We start from the raw sequence: 25,725 nt of genomic DNA on the forward strand, positions 1-25,725 counted from the left end.
GAAATTCAATGCCACCAAACCATACAAAATTCTTCTAGAGCCCTAAAGGGACATCGTGACCATGCTCCGGGGAACTGAACACATAAATGCAAATGAGAACTGCAAGTCTCTTCAGAGCATTGCCAAGATAAAAATGTTAAACAGTGCAGAGCTAAGCAACCTGAGGCACATCATCATAAACTCTCTTCTTAATTATCATAAAATGATTAGCGATTATTCTTTGAATCTTGTAATTCAACCAGTTCCATATCTAATTAATTGTGCTAACCTTCATCTCACCATCTTTTCCACAATAAAGTATGAGATATTTTATTAAACATTTTCCCAAAATCCAAGTAGTAATCTTTCTTAATCATTTTTTTGTCCTGAACTCCTTTTGTCACTCTAATAAAACCTGTAGACCTCTCTTCAGAATCATATACATTTTAAATGTATTTCAAAAGTATACTTGAATAAAACAAGAACCTATTGAATTGAAATAGTTATTTAAAAAAATTAAAAACACGAGTTCACAGATCATTAATTAAGAATCTATGTCTCTGAGATTCCCCTTGTTTATTAGTTTAATGGAGAAGGGGATTGTACTGGTGATCTCATTGATACAGTAAACTTCCAGATGAGAAGAATCCATCTACTAATATTGACACCTATTCCAGAATTTGTGACAGAGAATTAGAGAATTAACTAAAGCATTGAGAGCTCTGACCATATGTCAGAGACTGCAGGTTTTCTTGGCTTTCAAGCCAGTTCTCCATATTTTACATTATGGTGTCTCTTTGGATAGTTAAAAAACTTTTTCAAAAAAGGAAATGAGGTGGGTTGAAATAACCTGTTCTTATTGGCTCTTTGTGGTCATTGATTCCTTTTCTGGATGTTCACCAACCATCTCTTTCACGATCCATCCTAGAATTTGCTCAAGAATCAGCATCAAATTGATTGACCAAGTTGATTTTCAGATGTCATGTAGTTTCTTGTTGTAAAAATAGAGACATTTACCTATCCCCAGTACTGGCACACCTCTCCTATTCTCCACAGCTTTTCAAATATCACTTCAGTGGTTTATTCATTAGTCACATCTGTCGATTCTTTCTGTACCCAAGAATATAATTTATCAAGACCAAGCAATCATTCTCCTTGGCAGAGAAAGCAAGCAGTCTTGGAATTGAACATCTCTGCCTTCTCTAGGATGTCAGTTTTCATCATCCTACTTACCTTAAATATCAGTTCTACCATTTCTTGATCCTCTTTCCCCCAATACTTTAAAGTCCTTTGTTGGTTGTATATAGTAGGGAAGCAGCCAGGAGGCAGAGATTCAAGATAATTAAGAGAGTTTGTAAGACAGAGGGGTAATTTGCCAAAGGAGAGAAGATAGAAAGGGATTGCTTGAGCAGGTAGAGGGTTAGCCTTGGTAAAGAGTAAAGTCACTTAACTTCATCATGCGAGACATGGATGAAGGAGGAGAATAAAGCATCTGAGTATTGGGAGATGAGGAAGAGGAGAGAGAAGGAGAGAGCTCAGAGAAAATGGCTTCAATTTTTCAGTAAAATATAGCTGAGAGAATGAAGGGCAAGGCATGAGTCATGGGAAACTTCAGGAGAGATGAAAAGATTTGGAAGAACTACTGTGGAAAGTAGGAGAGTGAGCTGATAAGGGGAAGTAAAGCAGTTTACTTGAAAGCAGTGAGAGATCATTGAGATTGTATAACATCAGTTTGTTGTGGACCCCCAAAAGAAGCAGATAGATGGTATAATGGATAGTGATAAGCCTGACGTCAGGAAGACTCATCTTCCTGAGTTCAAATCTGGCTTCAGAACCTTACTAGCTATGTGACCTCTGGCAAGTCTTAGTTTGTCCTAGTTTCTTATAGGAAAAATGAATTGGAGAAGAAAATTGCAAACTCTCCAGTCTCTTTGCTATGAAAAACCCAAATGGAGTCACAAAAAAATTAGACACAAGTGAAACAACTGAATAACAACAATAAAAATGGCTTTTGTTGGAGGCAGACTCAAGATGATGGAGAACAGACAGGAACTCACCTGAATTATACCAAATTTCCCTCCAAACAATTTTAAAATAACACTTCAAGTCAAATTCTGGAGCAGCACAGTCTACAAAAGGTCAGGTAAAACAATTTTCTTTCCCAAGATAGTATAGAAAGCTGGCAGCAAATCCCACCAGGGTGGTGCAGAGTGCAGTGCAGACCCTACTACAGCAATGCTGGCAGCAACAACAGCAACTTCAGAAGGTCTCAGCCCAAAGATGGAAGATCCCTTACAAATACTGGATTCTGGACCTTTATATATTCCACAATTCTGGGTCACAGTTCAAGGGCAAATAAGGGTATGAACACTTGTGGCTGCAGAATAACAGAGAATGTGGTCTTAGTTTCAAGTCCAAGAGGAGCACCAGCACTTCTGGGTGCAGAGGAAAAGGTTCCTTTCTGTATAAAGATCAGAGCATAAGCCAGAAGAGCAGTGACCACACCTCTCCTTAGATCATACCACATTAGAAGCATCAAAACCTTATCAACCCTAGAACTATCTCTGAAAAGAACAACATGAAAAATCTGAATCTTGAGACAGTGTCCCCTCCACTCCAGGAGAAGAATCCAACTTTACCATAAAATTAAAAGGAAGAAATGGACTGAGAAAGTGAGAAAACAAATTTTTAAAAGATCCTGACCATAAGTTACTGTGGTAACAAAAAAGATCGAACACAAACTCAGAAGAAAACAACAATGTCAAAATGACTATAAGTAAAGCCTCAAAGGAAATTCTGTGAACTGAACACAAGCCCAGCAAGATTTCCTGGGAGATCTGAAAAAAAAGAATTTTAAAAAATCAAATAAGAGAGATGGAGAAAAATGGGAGAGAATTAAAAGTGAGAGGAGAAAATTGTGAAGAGACTCAACAGCTTGGTTTAAAAAAAAAGGCACAAAAAATACTGAAGGAAAAAAAATACTTTAAAAACAGAATTAGCCAAATTGTAAAAAGAGGTACAAAAGCTCCCTGAAAAAAATAATTCCTTAAAAATTACAATTGTTCAAATGGAAGCTAATAACTCCATGAGATATCAAGAATCAATAAAAAGGTCGAAAGAATGAAAAAATAAAAGAAAATGTGAAATATCTCATCAGAAAATAACTGACCTGGAAAATAAGATCAAGAAGAGATCATTTAAGAATTATTGGAGTGCCTGAAAGTCATGATCCAAAAAAGAGCCTACACATCATCCTTCAAGAAATTTATTCTGGAACCAGACAGTAAAATTGAAATTTAAATAATCTATCAATCACTCCTGAAAGAGATCCCAAAATAAAAACTTCCAGAAATATTATAGCTAAATTCCAGAGTTCCTAGTCAAGAAAAAAAAATATTTTAAGCAGTTAGGAAAAAATTACAAAATACGAGCCACAGTCAAGACACACAAGAGTCAACAACTTCCACACTAAAAGATCTGAGGGATTGGAATGATATTTCAGAAAGTAAAAAATCTGGGATTACAATCAAGAGTAACCTACCCAGCAAAACTGACTATAATCCTTCAGGGGAAAATGGATATTTAGTAAAATAGAAGACTTTCAAGTTTTTCTGATGAAAAGACCAGAGCTGAATAGGAAATTTTACTTCAAAATGCAAGACTCAAAAGTAAAAATGCAGAAAAGCAGAAATATTAAGCGCATACTTTTTATACAATAATGCCAAAAAAAACATTCAATAAAGGACCATGGAAATTTAGATTCAGAACAAATCAGAAACTAAATAATCTAATCCTAAAAAGAACTAATAACAGAAACAATAAATGATTTCTTAGAGAATGACAACTATGTGACAACATCCTAAAACTTATGGAATATTGCCAAAATAGTACTTAAGGTGAAATTCATATCTTTAAGTACTTACATTAATAAAATAGAGAAAGAATAGATTGATGAATTTAGCATACAGCTTTTAAAAACTAAAAAAGAACAAATTAAAAGTCCTCAATTAAAACCAAATTGGAAATACTAAAAACCAAAGGAGAGATTAATAAAATTGAAAGAAAACCATTGAATTAATCAATGAAAGTAGAAGCTGGTTTTATTTTTTTTATAAAATAAATAAGCCATTGATTAATTTGATTTTTCAAAAAAGAAAGAAGAAAGCCACATTACCAGTATCAAAAATGAAAAGGGTAAATTCATTCCCCCATGAAGATGTAATTAAAGCAATTATTGGAAGCTATTTTTGCCCAATTATTTGATAATCAATTAGCAATCTAAGTAAAATGGATGAATATTTATAAAAATACACATTTTCCATAAGCAGAAGAAATAGAATATTTTAATAACCCTAGAAATAAGAAATGGAGAACATTATGGGATGTAAGATGGATAATTTTGATTACATTAAATTAAAGAATTTTTTTGTAAAAACAAATGCAGCCAAAATTATCAGGAACATATGAAATTGGGCAAGGAAAAGAGTATTTTACAAATCTCTCTGATAAAGGCCTAATTTCTCAAATATATAGAGAATTGAATCAAATTTACAAGAATGCAAGTCATTATCAATTAATATATGGTCCAATGATGTGAACAGGCATTTTTAAATAAAGAAATCAAAGCTAAATAGGCATATAAATAAGAGCTCTAAATCACTATTGATTAGAGAAATGTACATTAAAACAAATCTGACCTATCAAATTGGCTAATATGAAAAAAAGGAAAATTAAAAATACTGGAGGGGATGTAGGAAAATTGGAATACTAATGTACTGTTAGTAGATTCTAAATTGATCCAAACATTTTGAAGAACACTTTGGAACTATGCCCAAAGGAACATAAAATTGTCCAGAAATATCACTGCTGGATCTGTATCTCAAAGAGATCTAAGGAAAAGGTCCTATAAGCATAAAAGTATTTACAGCAGATCTTTTGGTGGTGGTATTGGAATTGGAAGAATTTGAAATTGAAGGGATATTCATCAATTGGGGAATACCTGAACAAGTTGTGGTATAAAATTGTGATGGAATATTATTATGGTATTAAAAAATGATGAGAAGGATATTTCCAAGAAAACTTCCAGGAACTGATGCAAAATTAAGTGAGCAGAACCAAGAAAACACTGTACACAGTGACAACAAGATTGTATGATGATCAACAGGGAATAAATAGTATTTTCAGCAATACTGTGATTCAAGACAATTCCAAAAGACTTATGATTAAAAATGCTATTGACCTCTAGAGAAAGAACTGGTGAAATCTGAATACAAATCAAAACATAATTTTTAAACTTTCTTTTTCTTGTTTTTTTTCCTGTTTTCTTTTGTACCATGGCTAATACGGAAATATGTTTTTCATGATTTCATCTTTATATTTTACATCAAATTGTTTGCCAACTCAAGGAGGTAGGAGGAAAAGAAGCAAAGGAAAGAATTTGAAACTCAAAATTCTAAAAAACAAATATTAAATTTTTGCATTCAATTGAAAATAAAATTAAATGAGAGATTAAAACTTGATCTGAAACTTTTTAATGTCTTTTGTTTTAATATTCTTCACTTTCCTTGACAGCTTTAGTTCATTCTTAGCTTCACCACACCTGACATCATTCTCCTAGGACCATGCTTCTGCAGTCATTTTCTGCTACATATCCTTGCTCCCATTTCTATGCATGTCATTTTATTTAATCTAAATTAGTTTGTTAGTTCGCTATACAAACATATAGATATCTCTCCTGACAACTCCAGTTTTTCTTCCTTATCAGAATTTTTTTCCATTTTGTCTAAATAATTTTATTTTTTTTTCAATGTTAATTGTCCTCCTGAATTGACTTCCTTAGTCCTTCTCCTTTCTCTGAACGCTTACAAATCTGTTCTCCCAAGATCTAGAGTGAATGTCTGTGTTCCATCTTTTTTTTCTTTATCACAAATTCCAGGAGGAAAGTGTCTCTTCCCCTGTAATCATTAATACCAGCAACTAGTTTTTCCCTAATGATGAAAAACAGATCCAGAATAGAAGTTCTGGCTTATCCACTTTTTGAAGTATGAAATGATCCTTAAGGCAAATTTTGACAGCAAGACAAACAGACTTATAGAGCGAGATAAAAAGAGAAATAGTCAAAGACAAAGAGTTCCATCATATATCTAAATAATCAAAATTCATGTTATGTCTTTTTGTGAGGTTAATGATCTCTTTCTCAAACTACTAATTTATGTTCTCCCTCTGTCCAAGTGGTCTGTAGTTATTTTATTGATAATATCATCTCTGTTTCTCCCTCAACCGAATGCATTCCACTATGCTTTGATATTTGCTCCCTGGATTTTCTCATCTGAGAATATCTTCTTAATATACAATGCTCTACTGTCACCATTACCAGCTTTAATCTATCCAGTTTCATTTGAATAATATATTGCATCCAAAACCATACTTAAATCATGAATTTCATCACACTGAGTCTCAGTGATAGCTGTGAGATCAAATTTTCTATCTTAGGGACCCTATGGTCATAATTTGAGCATTTACATTTTGACAGTTGAGATCACAGGTTTTACAACTGGATCCTTCCTTAGATGTTGGTTTCTATTTCTAGGGGGTCTCAAATGGTCTCCTCGTTCCCACAAGCCATCTAATCACAACCCTCACTACAAATGAAGAAACTATGATAGACAAATTGAATGACGTGTCCACGTCCTGCTTCCAAGTCTACTACTCTATTCACTGTGCCATGAATCTCCTTATGAATGGGATCCCAGGATCCTTTTCAGCTTTCAGAGCCATCAATGTCCATAAAACAAGGATAAAACTGAGCAAGAGCTTTAACCCTGTACATTGTCTGCAAATAACAAACTGCTCAGAATAGATAAGTAGGAAATTAATTAATGATCCACAATCCCTTCAATAGTACATCTTTTGTCCAAATTATAGCATCTTAATGACCGTAAATAACAAGAGCTAGCATTAATATAGTTCTTTAAGGTACTATATACTCAATTGATTCTCACAACAATCCCTAGAGATAGATGCTATCATTAGCACTTAGAAATATGGTTTATTTTATTAGGTTATATTATGTTATATACTATTATAGCACATAATATAGTTGAAGAAACTGAAGCAATCAGAGGTTAAATGAGTTGCCTAGACTCAGACAGCTTGCAAGTGTCTGAGGTCAGATTTAAATTCAAATCTACTTTACTCGGGGTCCAGTGCTCTGCCCACTGCTCCAACCAGATCTCTGTAAGCCAAAGGGAATGTTCATCCAATGCCACTAAAGCATGTCGAAGGAAGAACGAGCCAAAGCATTGCCCATCAGTCCACCTGCCTCCATGCTTTTATCCTTCCCAGAACAGATTCCTCTCCAGCTGAAAGTCACAGCGGGCTGAGCTAAACAGGGATGCTTACCCCTAGAATGTCAATCCACTTTCTGCATGGAACCACTTCCTCCTTCTCTAGAATTCCTTATCTCTGCTCACATGGATTGCATGCTAATGGGCTTAATCAGTGGAAATAAAGGCATGATCATGGTAATGAACCAGCAGGCAGGGGCTGATAGCAGGGAGCTGGCTCAGCTTCCCCCTTTTCTCCTAGGAGCTGCTAACAAGCCAATCCCATCAGCATGAAAGGGTGGCTGAGAGATGAGGGAGCATTTAGTCTGCTACCCAAGGGGAAAGAAAAGTTTTCTCTGCCTATAGACAGCCACATTAAGGAGTCAAACTCTAGCAGAGATCAGCCCCTGGGAGGAAGACGCTTTAGGAATTCCTCCTATGGCTTCCTAAATTCCAGTCACCTGCACCTACCTCCCTATCAGGGAAGACACAGCTGCCTGGGGATCTGTTTGCCCCAGAGGGAAGTGGAGAAGCCCAGAGCTAGTAATGATAATGGAACCCCAAGTTCATTCAACCCTCCTGGGTGCATCAGGCTAGGACAAGAAGGGGGCTGGAGAGCAATCAGACACTTAGGGGAACATGCAAATGATATGTAAAATATGCAGAATTCCTCAGTGGCATCAGTGTTTTATTTTAGTCCTGTCTTAATTTCCAGCAAGTTGGGAACCTATTCTAATTTGCATGATAGATTAAGACCTTAACCTTTAAATAAGTAACCCAAAATGAGCAATAGAAGGATGCATGGCAGGTCTGAGTAGGCTGCCCCAAACTACTGATGATAGCTTGCATGTAAGAGAGGGCATAAAAGACATCATTCCTGACGGGCAGAGACAGGCAATGGGGAGATAAGTACCACAATGGGGCAGCCCCATTCTGACTGGTGAGGGCAGGCTTGTGAAGTAGATAGATCACGGAACCTGGAATCAAAAAAACTGAGTTTGAATTCGTTTTCAGACATTGACTAGCTGTGTGATTCTGGGCTAGTCCCTTAACTCTAATTGCCCCAGTTTCCTCGACTATAAAATAGGGATGATAATTGCATCTATGTCTCAGGGTTGTTAAGAAAATCAAATGAGATGGTATTTGTAAAGTGCTTAGTGTAGGAGGAGACAATATAATGCTCATTTTGCTTCCCCCCTCCCTCTTCTCTCTGAAATTTGTTCTCCAGGTCCTAACAGGGTGTTCACCCCTCTACTTTCCAAGTCTGGAATCATAATCAAATCAAATCTATCATTTCTACAAGAAAGGAGAATTCAGTCTAACTCCCCTATTGCCTCATGTTCCAGCCCTAAAACTTTCACAACCAAAGTACCCTTTCTTGTTTGTCACTCCCAAAGTATTCCTGTTGTTTTAAGTTTTCATTTAACTAAGACATTGGGGACACCACGTATAGATTGCCTGTTGTCTCTTTCAATTAGAATATAAGCTCTTGGGGAGTAGAAACTGTCTGCTTTGTAACTTCAGTGGTTAACCTACTTTTCATTGTTAGTCATTCATAGGGTCTCCACTGTATTGCTCCCGAGGAGAGCTGATGATATTGCATGATCCTCCCTCACTTAAATCCATTCCACTTGCATTGCATAGTAACACCTCCTTGAAATTATGGTCCTCTTCAAGAACAAAGGACAAGTTGTAACTTGTGAGTAATACAAGCTAGCCCATTGGGACCCAATTGGCCAGTTCCAATTGGTCAACATCCTTTCTTCCTTCTTTTCCTCCCTCCCTCCCTTCTTTCCTTTCTTCCTTCTTTCCCTAACCTTAACCCTAACCCTAACCTTGCTGGAACTCTGTCTTCCCAGAAATCAGCTGGAGTCAGGTTCACTAAATGTCTTTATTCTTGATCTTTTACGGTCAAGGTCAGGGGGTTAGGTCTCAAAAACTCACACACACCATCTTCCCTCAAACTCCCAGAGAGACTGAGTCAGCATCTGCATCTCAATTCCTCTTCCTTCTCCTACTCCTCCCATACACGTCACTTCCCCCTCTTTGTCCCACCAATCAAGTCAGTACAGAACAGCTGGGGAGGGTCAACCTTCAAACAAGTTAATAGGGAACTGTCCAATTGGCAATTAGTCTCACGTGCTTCATTATCCAAGTGCATTGCTCAGTTCTAGCCCTTTCTTCCTTCCTCCTCTCTTCCTTCCTTTCTTCCTTCTCTCTTTCCTTCCTTCCTTTCTTCATTCCTTCCTTTCCTTTATTCCTTCTTTCCTTCCTTCATTTCTTCCTTCCTCTTTTCCTTTTCTTTTTCTTCCTTTCACTCACCCTGTTCACTCTCAGACAATGGAGTACCATGCATAGGACATCATATCCTTACCTGTGGATACTCTGCTCAAAGGAATATAAATTTTGATCCCTAAAACCTCTTAAGATATCTTAGGGTTCTCTGATGTCCCTGATGTCATGGTCCTCTTCAAGAATGAAGGACAAACAACAAATAACAACAATATTGTATTGCTAGAGTGATAGATAGCCAACCCTTCCAAGCCTGTCTATCTGGTCCTCCCTACAGATCTTTCTTTCTCCATGCCAGTGCACAATTCAATGCACCATCTGAATAACTGGGTCTCCCACGGCAATGAGTGCAGCTTGTTATAATGAATAGGACACTAGACTTGGAAGCCAGAAGACCTGGGTTCAAATTCTGCTTCAGACACTTACTAGCTGTGTGACCTTGTGATTTCACCTTGGTCTGTCTCAGTTTTATCAGTCATAAAATAGGAATAATAGCATCACTGACTCCCAGGATTATTGTGAGAATCAAATGAGAGAGCATTTGTAAAGAACTTACTTAGTTCAGAGCCAGAACACAGTAGGTGTTTAACAAATGTTTTTTATTCCCCTTCTCTTCATTCCCTCCCCCTTTCTTTCCTCCCTCCATTCTCTCCCCCCATTCCAAAGTAGATTTTAGACAGAAGGCCTAAAGTCCTAAAGAGCCTCCTCGTGGGGTGGGCTCTAAAAGTTTACTGGCACATATCATCAACTCTGGCAGATTCCACAGAGCTACATGTGCCTGTCATCTGAGGAAATAGCATGGCGTAGCCATGCATGGCACTCCATTGATCTGAGAGTGAACAGGTCCAAGTCCCGATGCCAGCCAACAGCTGTGCCCTGCTGGTAAGCTATCCATCTCTACCTCCTATGGGCTGTGTGGTCCTTAGACAGGGGCCTGAGGGATGCCAGCCAGGGCTCTGCATGCTAATTAATCCTTTGTAAATGGAACAGACCAAGTTCAATAGGTACACAGAATTCCAGGGGCACTATTTGTCAACGCACAGTTTCTAAGCCAGGGCATTATGCCCTGCATAACTAGACACAGTCCAGGTTCACTCCAGCCACAGAAATAGGACAGTCTTTTCAGGTATGCTGCCCCTGAAGAGACAGCTTGGCAAAATGGAAGGGAAAAGATCAAGAGACAGAAGCTGGATGGAAATCCTGGCTTTCTCCCAACAACTTTCACCTATGCCACTTTCTCTGCATGCACATGACTACCATCCTACTTCAAACAGACCTGATTGCTGCTCCCCTGAACTAATAGCATAGTCTACTAATTCATCTTTCTACTTCCAGTAATTCCTCTTTCCAAACCTTTTGCCAGGGGCAGCCTGGGGGCACAGGGGATAGAGCACCAAGCTTGGAATTGGGAAGACCTGAGTCTTGGACCCTTACTAGTTGTATGACTCTGGGCAAGTCACTTCATTCTGTTTGCCTCAGTTTCCTCATCTGTAAATTGAGCTGGAAAAGGAAATGGCAACCACTCCAGTATCTTCGCTCAGAAAACCCCAAAAGAGGTCACAAAAAGTCACCATCATCACAATCATCACCACTATCACCAAAGCAGCAACAGCAACAACACAACAACAACAAGAAACAGCTCTTTTTCCACACAGCTGACAAATTACAGCTATTGCTTCTTCATTGCAAGGTCAGGACTACTGTGATCTGGAAAAGTCGTATAAATTTTTTTTGGCCCTCCCTTAATATCACACAAAAAGTCTGAATTACTATGCTATTTCAAAAAATAAAATATGTTAATATTATACTATATATATATATAGATAGATAGATAGATATAGATATATATATTACATATTTCTGAGTTTCTAAACTTTTTCTGTGTCATCTGCTGACCTTTGGGTATAATGTGCGACTTCCATAAAACTTCCAAAAATTTCTTATTTACATTCTTACACCAAACCAACAAATCCATGATGGGGAAAGTCAAGATGTGGAAGGGATAAATGTTGGCTTAAAAACAGAGTAGCTAAGATGCTAAGCCTTGGAGTCAGGAAGTTATAAGTTCAAAATCTTTAATCTCTCTTGGCCAGTGGGTAGAACCCTGGAGAATCAGGAAGTCTTGAGTTCAAATTCGATCTCAGATGCTTCCTAGCAATATGATCTTGGGCAAGTCACCTCTCTTTATCTCAGTTTCCTCATCTGTAAAATGGGGTGATAATAATAGCACCTGCCTCCTAGGGTTGTTGTTAGGATCAAATGAGATAATATTTGCAAAGTGCTCTGCATATCTTAAGTGTTAGCTATTATTATTATTAAAATGGAAATGAAAACACATCTATTTTACAGGATTTTTGCAAAGGTCAAATAAGATTATAAAGCACTTTGCAAGGCCTCCTATAAATCTTAGCCCTATTATTATTGTTGTTGTTGCTTTTATTTCTGAAAAACTTTTGACTATGCAAACCTCTTGCTCAATGTCTTCCTGTTGACTCTAACTGTTTTTGTGTTCTGGAGCCCTCTACCTGGTAGACTGAGAAAACCTATGGTCCTCTTCCTACTCAGATGATTTTGAATATACAAAATAAAATACATAAGGTTACAAAGGAAACCATATATGTTGAAAAACAGTTCTCAAATCATATTATATATATATATATGTATAAATTAGACACACAGAGATATATTATATATATGTATATATATATAGGTGTGTAGGTATTTCTATATGTATGTATACAAATGCATATATGTATATGTATATATATATTGGTATGTACATGTATGTATAGGTATGTGTATTATATAAATATGTATGTGTGTATTGTGTATTATTTGTGTATGCATATATATATATGGGTATATATGTGTGGATATACATATATATCCACACATACACATATACGTACAACTATGTGTGTACATTTTTCATAGATCCCAGGAAAAGATCCCTCTGCTCTAGAAAGTACAAAACCTTCTACTTAGTGTTTCAAGACCTTACCAGACTTTATTCTTCCTCACTAATCTCTCCATCCCAGGCATTTTAGCCTATTTACTGTTTCATGTACATGTCATTTTGTCTCTAGCTTCCATATTTATGCAAGGCTATCTCTATGCCTGGGTAAGGATGCAACTAGTTTTTAATCAATTCCACCCTCCCCAGTTGACAAACTCATAGAAAGCATTGGGCAGATAACCGAGATAATATGTCTATTAATGTCAATTATGTGTCAAACTAACTGCTGCCTGGAGATGCTTTTACATAATGTGAACAAGTTTTCTCTTTGCCTCAGTTAGAAAATGAGTTTGGGATTAGCTGGTTGAAAATTGGCTATGTCCCTGGAGGCTTTTAACTAATAATATCCTGAAGTCATTTCAAAGGACTCTCAAGAGATGAATCGATTACACTTAAAACCTACAGATCAAGGCTTGATTCATAAATTTCTTAATTTCTTAGACCCATTATTTTCTTAATTTTTTAGATCGAAGTGTCAAATTCAAATGGAAATGGCGCACCTCTCCCAAACCATACATTAGGATCTCTGCAGCCTATATATTACTTTGTCTTAAAATGTAATATTATCTGCTTTCTCTTCTCTCTATCAGTCATGCACTCTAATAACAGAACTGCATTCCCAGTAGGAGAAAGCCCCTTCTGAGTTTGAATGAGTCAATTTAGGGGGAAATGGAAAGGATATGGGATCAAGGAAGGATTCAGTTCCCAATGAGCTTGGAGAAAGAGAAAATAGCTTTGAGAAACCCTTAGGAACTAGAAGAATAGAAGTACAACATGGACAGTGTCTGTGAGGGAGGGAGATTGTGTAGGCTGATTGCACCCAACTTGTGTTGTGATAAATGTGGTATCACTGAACCACCACCACTGCTCACTCCTCTTCTCCCCACTTCAAATTATTCTTCAGTAATTCAATTTTTATTCTCTTATCTTGAGCTCCTCCTGAGTACAGGGGAAATTTAAATGAATGAAAAGCATTTACAAAGCACTTTATGTCCAAAATTATACTAAGCACCATAGATACAAAGAGGAAAGTGATAATATCCTTGTGCTTAAGGAATTGACATTTTCTGGACCTCATCTCAATTGTCTTCTCCTTCCATCCCAGAGTCCTCCAATCTTACTGGTGTTTTTCTCAGAACCCACATTTTGAGGAATGGCTCAAATCAGCCGTTCGTCTTTTGGCCATGGTGTTCATACCATACCTCCCCCATACACACTCTCTTGCTCCCTTTTATATGTCATCTTCTCTCATGAAAGAGTAAGATCCTTCAGATCAAGGACTCCCATTCTTTTATTTGTATCCCCAGAACTTAGTATGATGCCTGGCACAAAGTAGGCTCTTAATAAATATTTGTTGACTTGATTTGATTCTATTGGAGAATTCTTATGGAAAAGAGATAACATATTTATTGGATGATTGGTGTCCAGAGAAGAGAATTATGATGTAGGAAGGCACAAGCCCTGTGAATGGAACCACAGGAAAGGCAATTGGCAGGCATTTTTTCAGAGGCCATGATAAAGGCTTATTCATAAATGCTTATTTGCTATTTACACTTCTTTGTTTTAACCATTTACTTTATATTGACAAATAATGTCAGCCATAGCCATTTAGGAGTCTGGACTTTGATTCCTTATCTTTTAAAAATGAAAGATTTAATTTTAGACTAATTTCCCTAATGAATATTGATGCAAAAATTGTAAGTAAAATATTAGCAAAAAGATTACAGAAAATCATCCCCCAGATAATACACCATGACCAAGCAGGATTTATACCAGGAATGCAGGGCTGGTTCAATATTAGGAAAATTATTAGGATAATTGACTATATCAATAACCACATTAACAAAAACCATATGATTATCTCAATAGATGCAGAAAAAGCATTTGATAAAATCCAACACCCATTCCTATTAAAAAAAAAAAAAAACACTAGAGAATATAGGAATAAATGGACTTTTCCTTAAAATAGTCAATAGCATCTATTTAAAACCATCAGTAAGCATCATATATAATGGGGATAAACTGGGACCATTCCCAATAAGAACACAGTTGCCCACTATCATCACTATTCAATATTGCATTAGAAATGCTAGCTTTGGCAATAAGAGAAGGAAGAGAGATTAAAGGAATTAGAGTAAGTAATGAAGAAACCAAATTATCTCTCTTTGCAGATGATATGATGGTATACTTAAAGAACCCCAGAGAATCAATTTAAAAAACTATTAGAAATAATCTACAACTTAAGCAAAGTTGCAGGATACAAAATAAATCCACATCAATTATCAGCATTTTTATATATCACTAACAAAATTCAACAGCAAGAGATACAAAGAGAAATTTCATTTAAAATAACTGTCAATAGTATAAAATATTTGGGAATCTATATGCCAAGTGAAGGTCAGGAACTATATGAGCAAAACTATAAAACACTCTCCACACAAATAAAGTCAGATCTAAACAATTGGAAAAATATCAAGTGCTCTTAGATAGGTCAAGTGAATAAAATAAAGATGACAGTACTACCTAAACTAATTTATTTATTTAGTCCTATGCCAATCAAACTCTCAAGAAACTATTTTGCTGACCTAGAAAAAAATAACAACATAATTCATCTGGAAGAACAAAAGGTCAAGAATTTGAAGGGAACTAATAAAAAAAAAATCAAATGAAGGTGGCCTAGCTGTACCAGATCTGAAAGTATATTATAAAGCAGGGGTCACCAAAACCATTTGGTATTGGCTAAGAAATAGACTAGTTGATCAGTGGAATAGGTTAGGTTCAAAGGACAAAATAGTCAATAACTATAGCAATCCAGTGTTTGACAAACCCAAAGACCCCCACTTTGGGGATAAGAATTCACTATTTAACAAAAACTGCTGGGAAAATTGCAAACTGGTATGGCAGAAACTAGACATTGGCCCACATTTAACACCATATACCAAGATAAGGTCAAAATGAGTTCATGATCTAGACATAAAGAATGAGATTATAAATAAATCAGAAGAACAGGATTGTTTACCTCTCAGTCCTGTGGAGGAGGAAGGAATTTGTGACCAAAGATCTAGAGATCATTAGTGATCACAAAATAGATAATTTTGATGATATTAAGTTAAAAAGTTTTTTGTAGATTACATAGCGCAGCAGCAGCGGCGGCGGCAGGAGCACCGGGCTGCACGGCCAAGATGTGTGACTTCACGGAAGATCAGACGGCAGAATTCAAGGAGGCTTTCCAGCTGTTTGACCGAACAGGGGATGGAAAGATCTTATACAGCCAGTGTGGGGATGTGATGCGAGCCCTGGGCCAGAATCCTACCAACGCTGAGGTGCTCAAGGTCTTAGGGAATCCCAAGAGTGATGAGATGAATGTGAAGGTGCTGGACTTTGAACATTTTCTGCCAATGCTGCAAACGGTAGCAAAGAATAAGGACCAGGGCACATATGAGGACTATGTAGAGGGGCTTCGGGTGTTTGACAAGGAAGGGAACGGCACAGTCATGGGGGCTGAGATCCGGCATGTCCTCATCACCCTGGGTGAGAAGATGACAGAAGAAGAAGTGGAAGTGTTGGTGGCAGGGCATGAAGACAGCAACGGTTGTATCAACTATGAAGCGTTTGTGAGGCATATCCTGTCGGGGTGAAGGGCCCCATGGGGCGGAGCTGGTCCGGATGGTGCTGAATGGCTGAAAACAACCCTCCCTTTCCACAAAGAACCCCCTAACTTTCTAAGTATGAAAATCCTCTTGCCCCTGAAGCAAGGTTTTTCAGGGTTACCAAAATCCTTACTTCCATCCCCCACCATATGTCCTCTTTGGCCTATTTGCTCTCTGCTTTCACCAAATAAACTTGCTATTTGCTCCTGAAAAAAAAAAAAAAAAAAAAGTTTTTTGTACAAACAAAACTAATGCAGACAAGATTAGAAGAGAAGCAATAAACTGGGAAAACATTTTTACTTTCAAAGGTTCTGATAAAAGCCTCATTTCCAAAATATATAGAGAATTGACTCAAATGTATAAGAAATCAAGGGTCAAAGGATATGAACAGACAATTTTCAGACGAAGAAATTGAAACTATCTCTAGCCATATGAAAGGGTGCTCTAAATCACTATTGATCAGAGAAATGAAAATTAAGACAACTCTGCTATCACTGTACACCTCTCAGATTGGCTAAGATGGCAGGAAAAGATAATGACGAATGTTGGAAAGGATGTGGAAAAGCTGGGATACTGATACATTGTTGATAGAACTATGAATGAATCCAACGATTCTGGAGAGCAATTTGGAACTATGCTCAAAAAGTTGTTAAACTATGCATACCCTTTGATCCAGCAGTGTTTCTACTGGGCTTATAACTCAAAGAGATCTTAAAGGAGGGAAAAGGGCCCACATATGCAAAAATGTTTGTGACAGCCCTTTTATTGTGGCTAGAAAATGGAAGCTAAATGGATGTCCATCAATTGAAAAATGGCTGAATAAATTGTGGTATATGAATGTTAGGGAATATTATTGTTCTGAAAGAAATGACCAACAGGATGATTTCAGAAAGGCCTGGAGAAACTTACATGAACTGATGCTGAGTGAAATGAGCAGGACCAGGAGACCATCATATACGGCAATAATAAGACTACACAATGATCAGTTCTGATGGACATGTCTCTCTTCAACAATGAGATGATTCAAACCAGTTCCAATTGTTCTGTAATGAAGAGAGCCATCTACACCCAGAGAGAGTACTATGAGAATTGAGTGTGGACCACAACATAACATTTTCACTCTTTCTGCTACTGTTTGCTTGCATTTTTGTTTTCCTTTTCAGATTTTCTTTTTCTTTCTAGATCTGATTTTTCTTATCAAGATAACTATAAATATGTATACATATATTGAATTTAACATATATTTTAACATATTTAACATGTATTGGACTACATGCTATCTAGAGGAGGAGTTGGGGGGAAGGAGGGGAAAATTAGGAACAGAAGATTTTGCAAAGGTAACTGTTGAAAAATTATTCATGCATATGTTTCATAAATAAAAAACTATAATAATAAAAAAAAATTTAAAATAAAATAAAAATGAAATATTTGATGCCTTCCATGAATAGTTTATATTTTTCCTCTATATAAACCCACCCCACTTCCCCCCAAATAGAATATAAGTTTCTTCGAGGTAGGAACTGATCCACTTCTATCTGTTTCTACTGGTGTATAGTAAATACTGAATATTTGTTGACATGAATTGGATATATCAGAATAAGTCAGTTTCCCATTCTGAGCTTATATTTTATCTACTAGAAGAGGAGGTTAATCTAGATTAGCTTCTCTCATAGTTGATCTAGGGACCTCTGGGGGGAAATTCTTGATATTCTTATGATGAGGTCAGAATTATTTTCATAATAATATGAAGATATTTTAATTTTTAATATAGTAAATACTGTTAGATAAAACCCACATTTTTTAAAAAGCCAGGCTGGGGTAAGATCCTTAGTAATGTTTTAACATTAAAGTATTGTAAATGGATCCTGAAACCAAAAATGTTTGAGACCCACTGGCCTAAATATTAAGAAAATGCTAATTTTCAACAGCCTTGACAAATTAAAAAGTTTATGCTCAGGTTAGCAGCAGGGTAAGGAATGATCCACCTACTGAAGTTCCAAAGGTGTAGAAAGAATGCCATCTGCATCAGAGAAAACAAAACCAAAACAATGAAATCTCATATCCTAGAAAAATTAATATATAAGCAAAGAATAGTTGAACACAATTATTTTCTGGTTTTTCATGTGAGAATGTTATCTCCCCAAAGAAAATGTATGGAAGACTTGGAGGGAAAATATATATACTCATCTTTCTTGCATCCTTCAGTTCAATTACTCAAACAAAATATTGGGGGTTTGTTGTGGTGGTTTAGCTTGGTTTGGTTTGGGGGGGACTTGCTTTTTGTTTGTTTAGTTTGATTTTTGCTTTTTTGAGACCTGGTCTCCTTATTTCACCCAAGCTGAAAGTATATCAACACTCACTCTCCTAATTCCATTACTTTTCATCATGAAAGCTTTGATATGTTCAGTTTTTTCACAGATTCACCATCTTGGTACCAGACTTAGTTCTGACATCCAATTGGTTTTAGCAGAACTCCTGTCTTTCCCCAATAGCATGGACTACTGACATGCCCCAGCATGCCAGCTTTCACAAATATTTTTTAATGTGTTTATTGTACTCAGTGCCTTGTTCTGGATACCTAGGATCACAAGCAATTACAAAACTTCAGAAAAGCCATAGTTTTCATGTAGTGTGCATTTTTTGTTGTATAAGATCAGTTATCAGTTCAACTGATTAAAATGTTGTCATATCCTGATCCTTTATAAGGTACACTGGCCAAGAAAACAAATCAGCCAGGGTTTAACTAAATACTAATGAGCTTGAAAAGTCAAAGGTATACTAGTAATGTTTAACAACTGTCTCCAAAAAAAAAAGGAACTTATGTCACTTTTAAGTTTAATTTGCACTGAACATCTATATGATGTAGTGGAAAGATCATCATCCCTGAAATCAGGAGGACTGGAGTTCAAATATAGCCTCAGACACTTAACACTTCCTAGCTATGTGAACTCGGGCAAGTCATTTAGCCCCAATTGCTTTGCCCAAAAAAATGATTTTAAGTTTAATCTGCACTATTAAAACATTTTCCATTATTTTGTTAAGGCCAGACAGTCAATAAAACAATAAGTCAAGCCCTGATTTGTAGTTTGCCAATTTTGCATTATAAAAAGTTACACTGAAAATTTAACAGTTATCAAGAGCTCAGATGAGCTGGTTCTAGTATGCTACACTACAGAAATTATGTAGTAATATTATGCCCTGAATAAAATTATTATAGCCTCCCTTTTTGTCTTTACCATTAGGACTTGGAGAATTGAGTCAGAAAAGAAGCCTTGAAATAGGATTGAGTCATAAAACTCCAGGTGCCTTATCTTAATCCTTGCTGGGATAATTCTCCCTCCTTTTGAGTATTGTCTCCACCTTGCAATCTCCTACCCTTGACCTTCTTATTTTGACCCTTATCCTGTCAGGACTAAGCTGTAGTCCACTCCTGGAATTATGGCTTATCCATCCCCTCCAATATCTTCACCTCCCTTATCTGCCTTTGTTCTCCTACAAAACTGTGTACCCAGGGTATGTATCCTGTTTAACTAAAACCCCTATAAAAGGTCCAGGCTTCAGTCCTTCAGAATCAAATTATTTTTGAACACGAGTTCAATTCAGTTGGCTAGTCTAAACTCTTCTCAATTTTTTTTCTTTTTGTTTTTTTAAATGATTGCTGATTGATTTATTAATATAAAATATTCTGTTTCAGAGAAAAGCAAAATAAAAGTTGAAGTGTAACTGCTTTCTTTTCATCATTCCTAGAATCACCCTATCTATACAAGAAAAGAACCTAACTTCCTTTGATCCTCCTCTGTCCTCATCTTTCTCTGACAACCTTAGCTCATTCTGAGCTTTAACATTTCTAACATTACTTTTTCTATTTTTTAAACATGTTAAAATATATGTTAAACCCAATATGTATAAACATATTTATATAATTCTCTTTCTGCACAAGAAAAATCAAATAAAAAAAAGAAAGAAAGAAAATAAATGAGTAAGAAAACAAAATGCAAGCGAACAACAATAAAAACAGTGAAAATGCTATGTTGTGATCCACCCTCAGTTCCCACAGTCCTCTCCTTGGGTGTAGATGGCTCTCTTCATCACAAGATCATTGGAACTGGTCTGAATCATCTCGTTGTTAGAAAGAGTCACATTCATCAGAAGTGATCATTCTATAATATTGATGTTGTCATGTACAATGATCTCCTAGTCCTGCTCATTTCACTTAGCATCAGTTCATGTAATTCTCTCCAGGCTTCTCTAAAATCACCCTCCCGATCATTTCTTCTAGAACAATAATATTCTATAACATTCATATAACTTATTCTGCCATTCTCCTATTGATGGGCATCCACTCAGCTAAAAAGATTAAAAACTAATCTCTGTCTTGCCTCTGTTTCTCTGGCATTACAGTAAAACCCCAATGGGAGAAGAAAGAGAATTTATTTCCTTTCATTCACCACCTTTGAAAGAAACCACTGAACAGAAGGAAACAAACACTATACACAACCCAAAGCAGTGATACATTCTAGACAAACGGGAGTACAGAAATAGTCACCCAACAAATCTTTAAGAACCATAATCCTTGGCAATCCAAAGTCAGAATGTGGAAAGGAACAAACCCTAGAAACCCAGCATGAGAAGTCTGCAAAGAGAAAAAAGTCTTCCAAGCCCTCAGATAGCAGGAGTTGTGGCTTGTTTTTAGCACACATGTCTCCATTACTGTGCCTCGTTATCATTGTATTCTTTGTTTGAGCTCACTTTTCCCATAGATGCTATATATTTGCAGGAAAATGAACACCCCATACAGGTTAATGAGGCAGATATTTTACAACTACCATTCTTGTTGTACCATTTGCATAAATGTGAATAGATGCTTTTGATAAGAGTTAATTGAGTCTACTAGCTGATTGTTCATATGAAGCACACCAAGGTGGAGGTTAGGGAGGTGTGAGCTATTGTTTTAAGAGTAAATATCCATCATTGATTCTAGTATCCTAGAACCAGTGGTATTGTGAAGTCAGATCTGAAGGCAATTTTGGAAAACCCATTGTTAAATTTTCATTGTGAACCTCAGAAATATGCAAATGCAATAATAAATCAGAAGTGGGTTTTTGTTGTTATTGGTGGTGGTGGTGGTGGTGATTACCTAGACTTAAGAAAGAGAAAATGTTAATAATTCAAATTAATCTTAAAAGTGTGTTGTGTATACATTCACCCACCTATCTACCCAAAACCAATATTAAACATCTGTCAGCATACCCCTAGCCAGAATCTTAGGGGAAATAGTCACCCAACAAATCTTTAAGAACCATAATCCTTGGCAATCCAAAGTCAGAATGTGGAGAGGAACAAACCCTAGAAACCCAGCATGAGAAGTCTGCAAAGAGAGAAAAGTGTTCCAAGCCCTGAGATAGCAGGAGTTGTGGCTTGTTTTTAGCACACATGTCTCCATTATTCATAGATTCTACAAACCATGAGTGTCTGTGGGCTCTCTTCTCTATATTTCAGACTTGAATTACTCCCATTAAACTTTGGATAATCCTACTTGAATTAAACTAGAGAAATACAAGAAACTATGCTGAACATTTATGGTAAGTACACTTAACTGGATCCTCACTGTTATAAGTGAAATGAAGTTGTCTAGTAGTGATCTCATTAGGTCTCATGGACTCAATTATCCTTCTGTTGATAGGCAAGTGACACAGTAAATAAAAAGCTAACCTTGAAGTCAAGAAGATTCATCTTTCTGAGTTCAAATACAATATCAGATGTTTCCTAGCTATGCAACCCTGGGCAAATCATTTAGCTCCATTTGCCTTAGTTTCTTTATCTGTAAAATAATTTGGAGAAGGAAATAGCAAACCAGTCTGATATGTTTGCCCAGAAAATCCCAAATTAAGTCACTAAGAACTCTACATGTCTAAAAAACAACTGAACACATCAACAAAAATGCTGGTGACTCTTAGATATACTTGTCCAGATCTAACCTCTCTTCTGACCTGCCCTCTTGCATGATTTACTACCTACTGACCTCTCAAACTGGACACCCTTTAGACATCAAAATCTCAACAAACCAAAAACTGAATCCATTGTTCTTCCCTTCTTCCTTACCAAAGCTGTTATTACCTTCCCAGTCCCACAGACTCAAAACTGGACTCTTACAATAGCTGCCTCCAGGCTCCCCCATGCCAATCCACTTGCCAAATGTTTTTCCTAAAGCATAGGTTTGTCTATGTCACTTTCCTATCAGGTAGCCCCCTATCACCTTCAGGATCAAATATCACACCTTATTTAGTGTCTGAAACCCTTCCTAACCCAGCTCCCTCCTGTCTGATAAGTCTTCATACCTCCCCATCATGTACTCTGCAATCCAATGACAATGACAGTATGCTCCAACTCCCATTTTTACAGTCTCCCTCCCATGCTAAGAATTGTCCACCTGCTCCCCTGGCCTCCTTCAAATCTCTGCTAAAATCCTATCTCCTTTAAGGAGCCTTTCCTGATCCCTGTAGTCTTACTTAGTTGATTAAGAAATTAGTTTTAATGAGTCAAAGATTTCTATTTTAACTTGTACTATACATGTCTTATCTGCACATAATAGCTTCCCCCATTAGATTGGGAGCTCCTTGAAAGCAGGGACCCTTTTTTGCCTTTCTTTGTGTTCCCAGTAGTTAGCACATGTGATAAGCAGATAGTGGGTGCTTAATGCTTGTTGACTGACAGACTTAGGACCTTGTAATGGAAGATGATAACAAGTTCTAGGATCACAGACCTAGGGCAGATAATGAACACACAGTCCGACAGTTTCGTTTTATGAGGACACTGAGATTCGGACATAGAACTTGAACTCATGATCTCTGTTTACAGAAACAGTACTCTTCCTAGGATACCATACTGTCTCCCAGCAAATAGGCAGGGAATATTTACCCAAGCATAGGCTTATAAGATTGTGATTTTATCTGTTTAGAACTTGGGCTTTGAGGTGGCATTATAGTGCATTGGCTGTTCAGCCTTGAGTCAGGAAGACTCATGTTCTTGAGTTCAAATCTGACTTCAGACCTTAGGAGCTGGGTGACTCTGGGCAAGTCACTTAATCTGTTTGCCTCAGTTTCCTATAAAATGAGCTGAAGAAGGAAATAGCAAATCACTCCAGTATCCTTGCCAAGAAAACACCAAATGGGGCCATAATCAGAAATGACTAAACAACAAAAATACTTAGAACTGGAAGAAAACAAAGTCAGTCCAACTCCGGTGAGAAAACAGGCAGAAATGCCTAGGGTCACACAATTAGGAAATATCTGAGACAGGTTTTGAACTCAGGTATTATGACTCTGAGCCCAGTGCTCTACTCACTGCACTACCCAGATACCTCAAAGGAGATTTCTAGGTTACTCCTCCATGTTAAACTAGCTTTGTCAGGCCCCTCCTGGGTGTGAGAGCTCAGATGGTTCATAAGTCAGGTTTTATCTGTGCAGCATGGAAGATTTCTCCTCTCTTCTTGGGGGGAGAACTCTACTCTCCAGGAGGAACCTGGAGTTAAAAGAATAAAAGGAAGCTCGAACCATGAGCAGAAGATGGAGACCTTGAGAACTACTCAGCCTCCACAGGTCCAGTGTGATTATGAAAATATCTGAAATATTTATTCAACAGCTCCCTCAAATAGCTTTACTTCCCTGGAGAGTGTAATAAGTATAATGAGCCATTCTCAATGTTTTATGTTTCTGTATTTCTTAATGTTCTCTTTTGTGTCTTAAATAGTTTCTGTGTTGGAAGAAATAAACATGTACACTGAGTGCCTTTTCTAGAAGGAGTGTCATTTTAAACCTCTGGAGGAGAACCCTAGTCACGAGCCATACCTAAGCTTTGCTTTAGAGATTTCCCCAGAGTTTAATTCTGGGATAGAGACAATGAGCCAGAGAGAAAAAGAGAGCCAGAGAGAGACAGGGCAGAGAGAGAGGCAGAGAAAAACAGGCAGAGAAAAGAGACAGAGCAACAGAAAAGGAGAGGGGGGAAAAGGGGAAGGAGAGAGGGAAGAAAAAAAGAGGAGAGAAAAAGAAAAGGAGAATGCATAGAGGAAGACAGAAGAGCAAAAGAAAGGAGAGGGGAAAGAAGAAAGAGGGGGCAGAAAGGAAAGGTGATAGAAGAGTGAAAGAGAAAAGAAAGGAGAGAGAAAGGAGAGAGAGGAGAGAGAAAGGAGAAGAGAGAGAGAGAGAGAGAGAGAGAGAGAGAGAGAGAGAGAGAGAGAGAGAGAGAGAGAGAGAGAGAGAGAGAGAGAGAGAGATCTGCTGCTCCTGGAGCCCATCTCAATTTAGAGTCAGTGTTATCTCCTTTCCCCAGCAGGATGGATTCAGATCCATGGTAGCCCAGAGCTGAGCTCCTTATCTGAGGCAGCCCCCTGAATCTACTCTATAAATTTTGTATATGCTGTCATTCCTATGGAATGTAAGCTCCTGAAGGAGGGACTATTCAGCTTTATCTGTACATATATATATCTCCAGTACCTAGAACAGCGCCAAGCTCATAGTAAGCCTTTAATACATCCTTGGTAGTTGGTTGGTTGATGACTGTGTTAACAATAGGTATTAAGTACTTCTGGTGGGGCAGGCCCTGTTCCCTGGAAGAAAGAACAAGTCTTTACCCTCCTTCCTGTCTAGGAACTTATAATCTATTGGGGAGATACAAATAAACAGAGGAGTTTGAAAATAAAAAAGAGGGCATTCCTAGGAAATAGCCTAAGGAAGGGAAAGGAATAAGCATTAATTAGACACTTGTTATGTGCCAGGAATTATGTGAAACATTTTAGAGATAATCTTGTTTGATCCTCACAATAATCCTGTAAAGTTCAGGTTATTGTTTTCTCTATCTTACAATTAAGGAAACTAAGGCAGAGGTTAAGTGACTTATTGAGGGTCCCACAGCTAGCGTCTGGGTCAGGATTTGCATTTGGGTCTTCCTGATTTTAGGATTCTTGACTCCAAAACTCTACCCACTGCACCTCCCAGATGCCTCTGATTGTTCCAATAAATTTCTCATTCATTTTGCACTAAATGCTGAATTCATTTAGCATTAAATGCTGAATAAATGCTAATGATGAATGTATCATAGGAAAAAAGAAGGCAATCAATCAATCTCAGGACATTCCTAGTCTAATTGAAGAATATTCTACATGTTGGAAGGTTAAGATGCAGAGTTGTTGGCAAGTTCCAGAGGTCTAAAGGGCACCTAAGCAGGGTGGATGGCAAGGCCCAGGGGTTCTTAAGCTGCATCAAGGGGTCTGCCCTACAGAGTGAGAAGCCTTGAGAGGACTACCTTTGGGAAGGGGGAGAGTGAATCTAAGGGTCAATGGGGTGGATATTTTGCCTCCCAAAAAGGAGGTGATGGGGAAGGAAAATGTATTATCTGATAAGATGGGCAATGGGTAAGGGGACTTTAGGAGGAAGGTTGGGGATGAGGCCTGGATAGCTTGGGGAGG

At 37.3% G+C, this 25,725-nt stretch overlaps 1 protein-coding gene and 1 long non-coding RNA gene across 2 annotated transcripts in view; one reads left to right on the top strand and one right to left on the bottom strand.

Annotated features, from left to right (window-relative positions):
- Nucleotides 1-25,725, bottom strand: part of LOC141551822 (uncharacterized) — a 79,210-nt gene that overhangs the window by 34,687 nt on the left and 18,798 nt on the right. The window lies entirely within an intron of this gene.
- Nucleotides 15,736-16,461, top strand: LOC141560919 (myosin light polypeptide 6-like). The gene is made up of 2 exons (XM_074299724.1): nt 15,736-16,226; nt 16,270-16,461. Exons 1-2 carry the CDS (start codon nt 15,795-15,797, stop codon nt 16,294-16,296), a joined length of 459 nt encoding a protein of 152 aa, XP_074155825.1. The 5' UTR covers nt 15,736-15,794; the 3' UTR covers nt 16,297-16,461.

The sequence above is a fragment of the Sminthopsis crassicaudata genome, chromosome 1, assembly GCF_048593235.1.
Source record: "Sminthopsis crassicaudata isolate SCR6 chromosome 1, ASM4859323v1, whole genome shotgun sequence".
NCBI lineage: Eukaryota > Metazoa > Chordata > Mammalia > Dasyuromorphia > Dasyuridae > Sminthopsis > Sminthopsis crassicaudata.

Bases quoted from the DNA above. Each gene is read 5' to 3' on its own strand.
- LOC141560919 (XM_074299724.1), top strand. From the start codon at position 15,795: ATGTGTGACTTCACGGAAGATCAGACGGCAGAATTCAAGGAGGCTTTC. The intron at 16,227-16,269 runs GTGAGGCATATC...CATGGGGCGGAG, and splicing joins GTATCAACTATGAAGCGTTT to CTGGTCCGGATGGTGCTGAA.